Source organism: Leuresthes tenuis, unplaced genomic scaffold (genome assembly GCF_036924035.1).
Source record: "Leuresthes tenuis unplaced genomic scaffold, fLeuTen1.0.hap1 SCAF_5, whole genome shotgun sequence".
Lineage (NCBI taxonomy): Eukaryota > Metazoa > Chordata > Actinopteri > Atheriniformes > Atherinopsidae > Leuresthes > Leuresthes tenuis.
Genome location: NW_027325359.1, coordinates 30,468,048 through 30,483,211, shown reverse-complemented (window position 1 = coordinate 30,483,211; position 15,164 = coordinate 30,468,048). Strand labels below are relative to the sequence as shown.

General features: G+C 40.1%; 1 protein-coding gene across 4 annotated transcripts in view; it reads left to right on the top strand.

The window, feature by feature from the left end:
- The window catches only part of ppfibp2b (PPFIA binding protein 2b), a 93,864-nt gene that overhangs the window by 58,872 nt on the left and 19,828 nt on the right, over positions 1-15,164 (top strand). For all 4 annotated transcript variants that reach the window (XM_072386615.1, XM_072386616.1, XM_072386618.1 and 1 more), the window contains 3 exons: positions 2,745-2,894; positions 11,085-11,312; positions 12,210-12,302. In XM_072386615.1, the coding sequence (XP_072242716.1) occupies positions 2,745-2,894; positions 11,085-11,312; positions 12,210-12,302 (471 nt within the window). The remainder of the gene's footprint in view (positions 1-2,744; positions 2,895-11,084; positions 11,313-12,209; positions 12,303-15,164) is intronic.

Genomic DNA, 15,164 nt, shown 5'->3' with positions numbered 1-15,164 from the left:
GCCTCTAAAGATTGCAGCTTATCCCTCTGAAAGTGACACCGGTGTTGGATTGCAAAGTGACAGTCAGCTGCTTTAACGAAGCAGATTTTGAGTGGTTGTGTGTGGCTGCTAAGCTGAGCTGGAGTGATTATAGGGTTTTAGTTGTCTGTCTGTCCGGTCGTGGTGTTGACTAAATTTGTTACCATATGCTGTTGCCACACAGGGAGGGTTGACATCTGTCTGTGATCAGAGAGTTGACTTCTATGGCTTTAATCTGGATAAGAAACATTAACACGAAATGTATTTGTAGTTTTTTGTTTTTAGGTGGATCTTTGCGTTTCTTTTTCTTTTACCACAGACATTGCAGATGATATCACGCGTCTTAATGAGATTAGTAATTGTGACTTTTCCAGTCAAGCAACCTGGCTGACACATTAAGGATGAACTGATATAACTTCTGTTATCCTCAGACTTGTGCATTGGTCCAATAATTTATCATTTATTTCTGAAACACTGGTGAGCTTTCCATCAGCTGTGCTAAACCTTGTGCTCAGCCTTGTCTGGTTAGTTCATGTCGACTTTTGTATTTAGCTCAAAGAATCCATGTGGCCAAATATAGTCCCATGTGGTCGTCAGGCTGCGGGCTTTGATGTTTGTTTCACGTTGTGTTGCATTACATTCAGGTCACATTAAGTGTGCTCCACTGGCTGTTGTATGATGTATTGAGTCTCCTTGTGTTGATATCTTGAGATTGTTGGTGCACAATTATCATAGTCACAACTGCAAATGGATGCATTCATGTGAAGCAGTAAGAGCTAAATCTGGTCAAACAATCGGTAAAGAAGCAAGTGTTTGGTGTGTCGGGATGTTTGAGATGTTTAATAGGAGGTTTTTCAGATGAGATCAGTTTCCAGTACATTCCTAAAGACAGAGAGGGACGTACCTCTGGTATGATTAAAGGGTATTTTTAAACCTAGACCTTATTTCTGGCATGAAATACGTTTATCTACTCACCGAGAACAGTTTGGTGAAAGTCGGCGTCCTTCGGAAGATATTTAGATTCCTCGAGATCCATATAACGGAGTGAATGGGACATAAACGATGTAGCCTCTAAATAAGGCATTATTTGTCTTTATTTCACCAATACTTGAAGACGAACGAACGAATGAATGAAAGCGTACTATTGCACTGTTAGCTCATAGCTGCTGTGTTATTGGTAGCTATCGGGGGGCTTATAGAGGGCTTTTTACACACTCGTCTACTGGGATGACGTCATCGACGTGCGCTGCTGCAGCACCGTTTATTTACTCCTTTCTCTGTGACAGTCGGCTAACTTCACACGAAGTTTGCTACTGATAGTTTTGTGCAACATGGCAGGATATTTATCAGATTTTGACGACGTGGATGACAACTTTGAGTAAGATGGACGTCCTTACCGGAGTGAATGAGCTGTGCTGCAGCGGCAGGCGTCGATGAAATTACCCAGTAAGCAAACTTTAGTGACCTGGGTTTAATTCTGGCAGCCATTTGAAGCTACTAGGGTTTAGTGAGTAGCAGAGTTAATTTTCTCTTTAATCATTCATGCATCATGAAGAAAAGTCCACAAACCACTTGTACTAATCGCACAAGCAAAGTCTGTTGATGATGAATGATCATTTTTGTTGTATTGGTATCATCTGTCTGGGAATGGAGAAAACAAAGGTGGTGATCTTGGTTCCTATTTGTCTTGAAGATCACCTCAAAAATCGTTGCACAATACGATCGTGCAACTTAAAGACGTAGTGTCATATTGAAATCTTTCCAAAGAGTGAGGCAGGTGAATTAATTTCACATTTTCTTAAAATAAGTGACATCGAACTCAGCGGTCTAATGCTTACCTTCACCAAGGCTGACTGGATACAGATCCAGATCAAGATTTAATGACTTCTAAGCTTGGCCACGCCTACTACTACTAAATCCATTCATAACTTTATTGGTAATCCTATTAACAATGAGCCAAGCTGACAAATTGGCAACCATAAAACCTGCATAGTGGAAGTAAGAATCACCAGATGGAAGGAAATGTCTTTTGATTAACATTTTTCTTTAGGTTTTCTTAAGGATGAATAAAGTAAGTGTTTGTTTGTTGTAGTTTAATAAATCGGGAATAAATATTTTTTTTTATATATAAAATGACCAAAAAGAGTGATGAAGGTCACTTGGCACCACTTGGATGTGATTTATGTGCAAAATGTTGGCAGATTCGTTAGATTAGAACAAGACGATTGATGTTAGAAGTTTCAGAGTCGATGCACAACAAGTCAAGTTCCAGTCCAGAAAAGAAGAAGTAGAATTGGAAGCAGTTTAGATGAGGATCTGAAAGTAAGTGAGAGTTGGTAAAGAGCTGTTAGTCAGAACCAAACATTCTTCATGTCACGCGGGTCCATGTTCTTTATCTTTTTCTTTTTTAGACATGCTTTCTTTTTCTCTCTCCCATACCAAAGAAGCAGAGGGATATATTAATAGAGTCAGCAGTGCGTCTGTAGTGTGTGTGAGTGTGTATATTTAGCTTCATGGGGTCTGGGTCCCCAGCCGGACTGCTCGGTTAGTGTGGGAAGAACATTGTGTTGAGTGGAGTCGCCTGCTTGCTTACTTCTCACTGCGTTGATCTCGGATATCTGCATGTATGACATTTTCTCTTTCTGTGGATTGTAAAAGCAGCTCCAGTGTTGTTTTCCCATGTATAGCATCCAATCCACTGAGTGTGTTTTTTTTTTATTTCCCAGGAGCTGATTAGCAGAACCTCTCTGGAGACTCAGAAGCTGGATCTGATGGATGAGGTGTCCTACCTCAAACTGAAGCTGGTCAGCATGGAGGAGAATCACAGCAACACACACCCGCAGGATCCCACAGACGCAAAGCAGAACAAAGCAGAGGTATGGGATGTCAACAAGCTGCCCGACTCATTCAAAGAGAGAAAAAACTGCTTCTTACTTTGGCGTAGCGATTAACGACGTAAGGTATTTCTTTTATTTAACATTTGCTAAGCAAAGATCCCTGATGCATTTACCTTTAAAAACAAAAAAGATTCATTACAATGTGCAAGCATAAAGCTGCAGAATTTACCTGTCTAAAAACACCAGCTCTACACCGTCAGTGTTGAACAACACACAACTGATGGTTTTAGTGTTGGACGACATGTCATATGTTGTCTTAACATGAGATCAAGATTACTATATTTCATTTAGTTATTCTTTTCACATCTTTGCGTGGATTATGTTTTTAAGGTCATTTTTTACATTTTCTGAAGTTGAGACTGCCGCTGAACAGATACGCAGCTAATTTAACTGATTACTTGGTAAGCTCAAGCTTTAAAGCCTTGTGTTTCACGTCACTATCTTGGTGTTTTTGAAACTGGAGGTTACTCCCGACAGGTGAATCTAACTGAGAACCGTTGAAACTTTACATAATGTTAGCAAATTGTAATGTAATCCAAATGTTATCATTGTTTTGTGAGTATTTACCATGCCGGTGTGAGCATGAAACACAAAGCACTGCAGATACACTAGTCTAATTCCTCTTTATTTAATATTTCTCAGCTCTGATGCTCTTTTGGGTGGGTTTATCCCTGTTTATATATTAGCACGCATGCTAAAAAAGTGGCTATTGTCATGTTTGTCCTGCTTTCAAAACAATAAATGGATTATTTAGGGATGCACGGGTCTGCTTTTGGGACTTTCAGGCATGCTTTATAAGGGTTTATGTAATTCATCTGTCTGACTTCTGTGCTTTTACTGTCTCAGAGCCAGAAAGGAACACTAACAACATTCACCACTGTCTTCTGTGGTCTCAGTTAGCCACCACAACCAAAATAGATTTTTTTTTCCCCGTACATGGAACAATCCCTTTTTAGTATTTTTGGACAGATTGAGAAAAAAGTTTTGGTCAAATGATATTCAGATGTGTGCATGTTTTAAAAAAAAAAAACAACTATAAGCCAGATCGTCCTTTTAACTCTTCCTGGTCTTTGTTCATGTTTTACAGCACTGTGACATGAGTTTCAGCTGCCTGTTCCAGGTTAAACAGGGATGTAATGCTCTGTGGATGTCGTTGCCATTTATGTGTAAATTCTAGCATTTCTCAAGCCTCTTCTTAAAAGGTTACAGCTGAAAGAAAACACTTGACCTCCTGTGTGGCAGCTAACGTCTCTCCCAGGAGTTGGCTGACAGAAACAACATTTAATGTGCAGAATGTAGTGTATGCAATGAAGGAAGTGGCACAAACTATCCTCATCTCCTGCCGGTGTGACTCACCTGTTCGTTGGTGGCAGATGGTCCCACTACGGAGGAGTGTGATTGGTGGAATGTGTGTTTGATGTTAACCGGGTCTGTCCACATGTCTGTTATCAGCCTGAAGGTTGTCAGCTGCTCACGGTGGAGGCAACAACTAATTAACGCACAAAAAACATCATAAGGAAAAAACAAATGATTACACAAAGGCTTTGGATGCTCCCCCTAACACACAACTATAATATGTAAAGTTAAATAAGCTCCTTTTTGTTTTTAAACTAAATCACAAAGCAGCTTAATAGGTTTGTCATGTTAGGAGCATTGGGAGAGCTGGTTTAATCAGACTGTGCATCGTGTTTAGTTGATCAGGTAATCCAACAACCCAACTAACCAGCTCACAGACATTTTCACACTTTAGGTCCTTCTGGTAATTACAGGAATAACAAGTTTTAAAATATAATATTATTACGAGATGAATTTTGATCAAATTTGTAGATAATAATGCACAAGATATCTAGCATATTCCAGTTTGCTGCCATTTTATTTACAAAAATACGTTGTTTTCCTGGTCAAGTGGACGGATAAAAATCATTGGAGGAACGGAGATGCTCTGTATTGGTTTGTGTGCCATTAGTCCCCTGAAGCACCTTTCACTCATGCACTGCTTTTTATGTCTCTGATGGCAACTGAACAGGTCTATGACCTGTGTAAATTCCCCCCTGGTGCTTTCCTGTAACATTTAGTGATGGTAATCTGACTAGATTGAACCTGGTAACTTATCTTTTTCAACACAGCACAAGTCTGAACTGCTGCAGGGACAGAAATGCACAGCAGTTGCAGTTCAGCGGAATTCTTCCTGTTCAAACCTTCCCCCTCTGTAGTCTTACCTAAAATTAGCAGCACTTAGTTGTTTTCTTTCACTCAATCTGATCCAAAAGAACCAGAGAAAACAGTTGAAAGCTTCTTCTTTTATATCAGTCAGTATGGCTGCAAATGTACGGTTGAGCTGAGCAGTGTTAGACTTAGTTGTTTGGACCACTTGTCAAAGTAAACATGCGTGGGAGTTATTAACTGAGGTATGTCCGACGTTGCGACACTGTGTACTGTGTGTGGGGGGGAGGGGTACATTCAAGACATTCTGCTGCTTCCAACTGTCTCCGTGTGAGTTCATCATATATGTACGCATAGCTGAATTCTCTCCACAGACGCTGTCTCTAAGTTACCTTATATTTTTCAGATGACACTGTGGTTATGAAAGCAGGATTTTATTAGAGCGGCGCAACAGTGTGGAAATCGGTTAACCAACCACAGGTTGACTCATAGTCTGAATGGGCTGATTTTCAGTCACAATTACAGCTGGCATGTTTACAATAAGTTTCGGTGCAATCTGTTGGTTTCCTTAGCTAGGATATTGTTTTTTGAATTGGCTCAATATGAATGAATTGGATTATTTTGAAATTAATTAATTGGATTTCATTGGATTATGATTACAATTAATTAAATTCCAATTTTCTTGAATTGGACTAAATTATTTAAGTGCCTTGAGATGACAATTGTAATTTGGCGCTATATAAATAAAACTGAATTGAATTGAATTTAGCTAAGAGCAGCTTTATTAGGAATTTAGCTGCATTAATATTTACAGTTTTTACAAAATTGTGCAAAAACAGGCCCATTTAAGTCTGGTTAAGTGTATTTATGTAGAGTTAGTCTGTGTTAGTCTGATTTTGTACGATTTCTGTCAGACTAACATGTCAGTATACATTTAAAAGTGCAGTTTTGGTCACACTAACTGAATAATTTGTTGTATTTGTCGTGTAAAGGTGCTGGCTGCCATCGTTTGCCATTGATGGCAGCTATCATTGCACTGATATGATTTTTTTTATGGTTAAACATAGACTTTGAAAAGTATGGGGAAGATGTGCTCACAGGAAGTTTTTCTCAACAGCTATTATTGTAGTACAACACTGACTGTTCAACATGCTTAAACATGTAGAAAAGGGATATTTTCACCAATTTCATTATGTTTTAAACAACCACTGCATGCTGATGTCAGACTGGGAATCTAATGCAGCAACAGGGCTTTTTCTTTAACAGGCACGTCTGACGAACGTTACAGTGGAAGTGACCGATTACTGTAGGTCTAAATGTTACGTATCCCATGTGAAAGAGGCTGTAATGTAAGTATAAACTACAGTGAATTTAATGAAGAGAAGGAACAAGCTTACGCTGTCAGATCGTGAGGAAGGAGATTGTTTCTAATACCTTCAAAGTTACTTCAGCAAGAGAAAAAGTGATGAAAGAGCGAGAGTGTATTTTAAGGGGTTCAGAGTGTTTATCGTCTGGTTCTTTGGGCCAAGCATAACAGAAGGAAAAACTGTTTTTGTTTTTTATGAGAAACTGTCGAAACCAAAACTGCAGCCTGTTGATACAGTTGTCACCTTTCAGGTTTGGTTTTCCCACTAAACCAATCAACAAATCACACACATGCAGGGCTTTCCCACAGCTCTTTGCCAGCACTAAGTCAAATGATACAGTAACATTCAAACTTTAATCAGGTGATGAAGGATCTGTCCAGCTGTCCTGAACCATCTGTCACCCAGATAATAAACAGAGATAGTGAAAACATGCCCCCACTCCATCCTAATGTGCTGGCAGAGGTAACAATGAAATGTGTTGCAGCTCTGAAACAAGCCAGAATGCATCAAACGGTCTCTCCAGACAGTTTCAACAACACCCTGCAGATGGCCTGCCACACTGACATCAAACTACATAAAATACCCTCCTTAAAAAGTGTTCACTACATCCTACGTGTTAGCCAGCTGATGCATTTGCCACATGAGCCAAGTACATTCTGCTGAAACTGTGCTGTATTTGACCTTTTATAGAGTTGTGTTCAGCTACAAAGGCGCATACTTTTGTGTAAAAACTGACATTTCAGTCCATATTGTCTGAAATTTGTGGGCTTGTGTGTTTTCTGCCTCTCAGATTGCACCCACACACAGTGTTTCATGTTAATGTTAAAGGGCTTTCAGCATTTTATCCGGTGATACTCCCAAAATGGATGATGATAAACTTCAGTACTATGTTTTTCCCTTCAGACTGGATGCACAGCAGCTGTCTTCCAACCTGTCAAGATGATCATATAGAGTGAAAGGCTTTGTGCAGTGTGTTTCTACATCAGTGACAGAAGAAGCAGTCAGACTAAGATCTTGTGTTTCTAACTGACAGAATACACAAATAATGACGCTTACGCAAATCTGCTCCAGCCAAGTCAAGATGAGCAGTCTTTGCTTGTCTTCACTAGTTTCTCTGTGTGCACTTTGTTCATTGTGACACCCAGCTGCTCCCCGCTGGCACGACAGACACCAAAGCTGCTCTCGAGATGAGATTTCTCTGTATGTGTGTAAAGCTATCAGAGGGAAAACCGGCCCGAACAAACACAATAGAGCATTTTTGACATGCAGGGGCCCATACTGTGCGCACACGTGGATAGTGTGATAAGCATCAGCAGACAGCGAAGCAGGAAAAGAATAAAAAGGAGGATGGAAAAGGAAGAAAGAGGTAACGTGAAAGATGGTTAGGACGGATAGGAAGATCAAAGTGTCGAGACAAAGTGAACATGCAGGAGATTCACAAATGCAAATCCTGTGGGATGAAACCGTCGGCGATGTCTGATGCTATGACCTGGTGACAGTAAAAAGGAGAGTAATCTCAGCAGTTGATTTCAGACTTTCTCATCCACTGCATCACATTTTAGAAATTAAACAACTGGCCACCTCATCTCATGATAATTATCTAATGACAAAGTTTAACTGGTAAAAAGGTGTCTGATCTGATGGAGGAGATTGACCATCCTTGTTGTTTCCCCCCCAAATTCTTTTAGAAGTAACTCAAGATGGTCTAAAACTCACTCGCACATTAAAGGAGAGTTTACCACTGAGCTGTTCCCACAAAGGTGGTCCCTTTATCAGATTTCAGACTCAAGGCCACCTGAGTCGTTATTTGTTGAGGTAATAAGTAGCAGTAGTTTTCTTGGACAGGCGTCCCTCAGCTTGAAGACCCCCCCACCACCACCTCCCACAAAACAACATAATTCCCCCCTCTGTGGTGTTTTCAGCTGCAGGTCATAAGGAGATGTTTTCACTGATCTTGTTAAGTAAAATCCAACATGTCCGACGTAGAGCTGTGGCGTTTTACTCTCGCCAGGTTAAGATGGGAGCTGACTGTGGTCTACGTTGTTGTAAGCTGTGTGTGTGTGTGTGCGGTTAGTAACAGCTGTGAGGCTCCGGTTGGCTGGCAGGAGGAATGACAAACATCCATTCTGAGCATTCCTGGGGGCCAAACACTTTCACCTCAGGAAACCACACACGCACACACTCAAACTCGTACCTTAAAATACTAAAACAGCTTTTCAGGAACAGGGGTTTCAGTTTGATTTTTTTTTAAAATTTAGTTTGACTTTACACGATGGTGTATTGTGACTTTTTTTTAAATAAATCAGTTACATGCTTGCTTCTGTTCCTGAATGTCTAAAAGTAGGGTGATGATTTGTGTCGAGACCAAACTTGGCTGGAATTCGCATTTACTTTTAAAGACTTTAGATTTAAAAGTGCGTCCGCCATCTATTTGCAACTCTTCAGAGGCTGGTATTATCTGGTAGCAGCCAGCAGCCGTTTGTGTGACGAAACAAACTACAAAACCTGTGAAAAATCCTCCTCAGCTAGAATTTTAAAGGCTTCCTCCGAATAAAAGTTTTCCTTGTCAACAAGCAGTCGATATTCATCGAAATTAGTCGACTACTTGTTATGATATGATCAGTGGCGTGCACAGACTTTTTGAAGGGTAGTGATGGAAAGAAAAAAAAAAGGGGCATATATAGTGCGTCCTCGCCACTGTAGAGGGCATTTTAACAGGTGTTTTGGCTCCTAAGAGGACATTTTAGCGAGTTTTGGTCCGCGAGAGGGCACTTTAACATGGTTTTGGCTCCCGAGGGGGCACTTGAGGGCACTTTAGCATACGTTTTTCAACAATTGGACCACAAGCAGGGGATGACAGCCCCCCTGCCCACCCCCCGTGCACGCCACTGGATATGATATATTCGGGGTTTTCCACACAGTGTTAGCTCCTCTTTCTGGATCAACATGACCAGGGTGAAGGACTGCTCCTTGAATTACACAGTCACCACCTACATTCAGCAACTTTTAGTTTTCAGACCCATTTAGCATGTTTTTCTCCCAAAAAAAAAGAACCTAACACTGTGTCAAATGTTTTAGAAAAGCCTGATTACTTTCCTTGTAAGACTTGAAGCACAGAGGGATACTTCTATCAGTGCATATGTAGTGATCATCAAACAAACCCGCTTCTAAGTTTAGGGGCAGCTAATTTGACCAAGTAAAACTCGACCACAGAATGCTCTGTGCGGCAGAATGAACAAGACCGTGAAAGGGTGAAAAATCAAATGAATATCAAAACTATCAGTTAAATAGGAATATTGGCAAAAAGTACCAACTTGTTCCAGCTCCCAATGAAAACTAAGATTTCCAAAGTTTAGTCGATCATTAAGAGGCCTTTTAACGATACAGATGCAATTACAATGAGTTGATTGATCTGGAAGCTGAGAGCTTCTTCTCAAGATCACAAGTTGACTATTCTATTATCTCAAGATAATATCGCTTGTTTTCACTTTTTTATATCTTGAGAAATCTACCTTTTGTTCTTAAAGTAACATGTTCACGACGCTGGTTAAAATACGTTTTCACCGGAGCAGCAGATTGAACTTACTGAGAGTGGAGCAGTAAAGAAGATGATAAAACTCTGGGATGATATAGCGGTGCTGCAGCAATTGTTATGAAGATTACATTTTAAATCCAAGATTAAATGTTCAATATTCAAGAGGCTTTTATTACCTTTGCAGAACATGAGGTGCATGAAAGGTCCCAGTGAGCAGCGATGAAATTATCTTTTATTTCAGTCTGTTTTTGAAAAATCAAAAATACAGTGAATTAAAAAATAAGAATATATGTAAAAGAGGTGCAAGTAGTTATATATGTGTTATATAATATGTGGTCAGGTATTGATGGTATGAGATAAAATATTCAGAATTACTGCACATAATACTTTTGTTGCAAATGAAAGGAGCAAAAGAAAAGGTAGAGGCATCTGTCTATAAATACGAGAGTTATTGGACGTGAAAGAGTCTTTAACATGTGGCAGAAGATGCCTTTAAAACAGCTTAAAAATGACAGTTGGTCCAAAACATACAGCCCATCTGTAACCCTCCGTGTCCAGTTTTAACTGACATGTTTGTGTCCTCAATGCTGTCTCCACTGACCCCCGAATAATCTGAAGCGAATGTATCCCTGGTGTCCCGACAGTTGTCACATGGCACCAGCGGAGGGAAGGGGTAGAAAGACTTGCATCGTCTTCATTTCCACACTTGAACACGTTATTCCAGCATTGTGACACACGAGGTCGCCACCACAACTCATTTTATACCACAAAATGTAATTATTGAGTTACCAGATTACATGAATGTAAAAAAGTATTTGTTGTTGTTTAGGAAAGTTACTTTGGTTCCCTCAGTGGTGTGTAATGGGTTGTTCAGTCCTGTTTTTTCCAGTACTCTCATCCTCAAATTCAGCAATTCCTTTTCTCTTTTGGTGTTTTTTTTTTTCCATTTTGCCACGATGAGAACATCCATTGCTCTGTACTGACTTGATTAACAAATAGGTCCGTGACTGATTCTCTTCTCAAACATAGATTTCATTTATTTCTCTTTTCTTCTCCTCATCTCACGTCTTCTGCCACCTGTCATTTGTCTTCCGTCCCTGCCAGTGTGTGGTAAATTTCATCAGTGAGCTCCAGGAGCAGATGTGCAAGTTTCAGGAGGAGATCAGCACTCGCATCCAGGAGAAACGGGCCCTCGAGGAGAAGGAGGCCCAGCAGGGGGAGCTCGGAGGACGCCCAGCTCAGGGCTGCAGTCCTCCAGTGGGGTTAGCGGCCTCAGAACTGAGCCTGTCTGGCCCCAATTCCTGGAAACACAAGGGAGGACAGACTGTGCACGTAGGGAGACTTGATGGATGAACTCGTCTTACCCTCCTTCCCCATCATTCCTTCTCTTCTTCTCCTCTCCCCTTTTAACCAGTCCACACACCACCCGGTATTTGGAATTTTCCACAGAATCAAACTAACAACCTCTCTTGTAGTGTGTGTGCAGAGTTTCTCTGTGTGTACTGCAGGATTTTGGGGTCATGTTCTGCTCTGGTTCTTGCAGAAATTAAGATTTTTGATTGGTTTTCCAAATGCTTCCACACATTTGAGGAGTTTACTGACTTATGCAGTACGATATTTGTGTCTGTTTGAGCATTGATGCTGAGATATCTTGCTCCTCAAGTATTTGGAACATATTTCAACCTGATTTGGGTTTGTCCTTTCAAATTTTTTTTTTTTTTTGGGGGGGGGGTGAGCATTGTGTTTTTATTGGACTTAATGTGGTTTGTTTGCATGACAGGTGTTCCTCCATTTACTAACAAAGTTTGTCTGCTTCCTCCTACTCTGATCAGGTGGATGGGTCATGTAACAATAAGTAATCGTTTACAATGTTTCCCTCAGACAGCGATAATGCTTTGCTGGCAGATTTGCAACCTGGACACCTTCCAGCTGTGTTCTGGGTTCATCCTTTTCCTGGCTCTTGATAACTGCACGCTGTGGTGTCTGTTTCAGGAGGATCATGTTTCCTATATTAACCACTGTTATGTCCAGCCCTGGAGACCTTTATAACTGCGCTGAATATGAACCTGATGTTTGAATACCCTCCCATTCATATTTTAGCATGCTTACAGTCCCGTGCTGTAGATAAACCTCCAGTTGATTCTGATATTTTGAGACGGTGAACTAATTTTCATTGATAAATCTGACATTTAACCAACTAAAAGTTACTGTGTTTTGGTTTGTCTGCAGGATTTGGTACAAGAAGTTAAGCAGCTAAGGGGCAAAGTGGAGGAGCTGGAGGGAGAGAGGAGCCAATTTGAGAGGAAACTCAGAGCCACCGAGGTATGCAGAGTAACTCTGAACCATTTACACACATCATATGTTGTGTGTTCTGCGAGGAAATGTAGGAAAAGGAACACATTTTTCCCTTATTATCATTGTCGCAGAGCTCAGCGATGGAAACGTGGCTGCGTGCTAATGTACAACGTGCATAGCTTTAGAAGAAAAACAGCTGCAGGGCTTGTGTGGTCTCATTAGACCAGATTTCTTTCAGAGCTTAGATATTAATGTAGGGTAATGTGGCCAATCTGAAAAAGAAACCCTGGAATGATGTAAAGGGACTGCAAACAGTAAAGTTTCTTCATGAACACGATCCCCGTTACAGGTTTTCACCGTAAAACACGGCATGTTAAAGAATGTTTCCAACAAACCGAACAGAAATGTTACAACAGTACATTTAGCAGAGTGTTCACATACTGTTAAAGAAACACATTTGGAGGAAATATCTCAAGTCTGCCAGGTTTTCAGAAAAGAAGTTGATACCCTGGAGGTTTCAATTAAAAGCAAACAAATAGTCCCACTTTTAAGGGTTTTCTTTTATGAGATGAAAAAATAAGACAGTCAGATTATATTTTCTGTATCTTTGGACAAAGCCAGACTAGTTGTTTGCTCATGCTTTAAATCTTAATATCAAACAAAGCTAAGTAGGCCACTAACTATGACATAGTCCACATGAACGTGGGTATTTTTACTTCCTCACTACACAGCATCATTAAAAAAAATAAAATAAATCTCCATCCATACAGAAATGCAAAGAACGATAAGAACAACAAAAAAAAATAACACAATTCCCTGTTTTATGGACCTAATATGGACATAACTACCCAAATCAAGTGTCTTGGTATTGCAAAAGCGGTTATGCATCATCTCCCCTCACCTGCTAAATAGTTCACTGCTCACATAACTTGTGGAGAGCATCATTAACTTATTACAGTTAGTGTTCCCCTCGGCTCGTTCAAAAGATTATCTTTTCACTTCATTACATAAGTAGCGAGATGTTTCTGGTCTCATCCGTGTTCCCGCAACTCACTGAGGAGACTGCGTTTCTAAATTAGAGTGCGTATGTATTCTCTTCATTACGGTAATATATTAAAGCAAGCTTTTCTATCCGTGAAGTTGAGAGGTTTTCCTTTTGTCGATACTCCCTCTTGAAAATAAATCACTAAAATGGTCTAACAAAAGGTCCTAAATGCTCAGGTTTCAGTAACCAAAGGAGCCTCCTCTTGGCACATGATTATGTTTAAGTTATCTGAGCATTCAGAGGGCCAACATAACAAGTATCTGACTGATGAAGAGGGAAAATATATTGTAAATGTGCTGACAGTTATGTCATTCTGCACTTTGTTCTCAAAGTTTATTTAACAGCTAGTTGTCCAACTGTGTCTTGTCCATATTTGGCTATGCTGATGGAAATATTAATTAATAATATTTTATTATATTAATATTAATATTAATTTTCTCATGCAAGTCTGTGCAAGTAACCAGGTCACAAGGTGTGAGCTCTAAAACGTTACAAATCATACACTCGAAAGCTGGTTTCTGTGTTCCTTATGTAAAACATTTCCACTTAGAAGTGGGACAAAAACTAATGAAAGTGCAGGAGTATAAAAGTAGAGTTTATTGCACGTGACAAAACTATTTTTAATCAAAAAGGTTGTATGAACAACTGAGGTGAGGTGAGAAAATTAAAAGGGCAGTTAAAGCAATTACCAACCTGCTCTGACCTGCAGTTGTCATGTTTTCATAGCAGAAGGTGATAAAGTGGTTAATTAGAGAAACATTTAGGCAGTCTGCCACATAATTTACTGTTATTGTCATTTAATTTCTATGCTTCTTACTGATTTAACCTTAAATGGCAGATTGTAAAGACTTGTTTCCTGTTGTGTGCATCTCTGTTAAGATACTGCTTTTAATAATTCTATCCACATGTCTAAATAACTTGAAGTGGTACGTTTAATTTTTTTAAAGTAAAGTGTTTTACATTGGTTAATTCAAAGGAAGTCAAACTGCTGTTTCTTCTTCTGTGTTTACAACGCTTCCTTCCTCCTCTCTTCCTCTCCGTATCCTCTCTTCTTCTATTAACCCCTCTCTGCGGCTTACTCTCTTCACTTGTTTTTCCGCTCTTCTTTTCTCTCCACATCTCTGACTCTCATCATTACCCTCTTCCTGTCTGCCTCTCTCTAGCTCTCTATCTCTTACTCTCTCCATGTGTGTTACCAGTCGCTCATGACCCAGCTGTCCAGCCTCAAGCTGACTGTGGAGCACACACAGCTGGAGAAGCAGCACTGGGAGGAGCGCTGGCGGAGCGCACAGGTGCCTCCTCTTCCTCCTGCTCTTCCTTCTTGTCGCTGCCCTGTGTTTGGTGTCTTTCCTCTGATTAGTACACTTCCTTTCCAACTCTGTCTCCACACGGCTCTCCATGTCTTCTTTCAAATTTTCTTATGTTAAGCATGCAGCGTTTCCTCTTTTCTGAGTCTGTTTTGCTTTTTGATGATCATGTCATGTGTGATCATACATCGTTAAGGTTTGTTTGACCATGCTTTCGTGTTTAGAAGCAGACACAAGCAGAATCTATTCTCCTGTTTCTTTTTTTTTTAGAATGGCTATTGTGTGTGCTTCAGCTTTTTGTGAGATCCTGCTGTTTTTCTGTCCTTTTTGCCTACCAACACATCATTATCACCAGAGGTACTGATGGATTCTTTCAACCTGGTGTCTTTAATTGTACTTTCATTATTCAAACTCAGTAATATTTGTTACCTTTAGTGCACCGAGATGATGTAAAAACATTTATGTCAGTGATATAGCCCTGCGGCTTTCTGTGACTCATTCTGTGACTTTGTCGCCTCTATTGTAGACTTAAAGGCT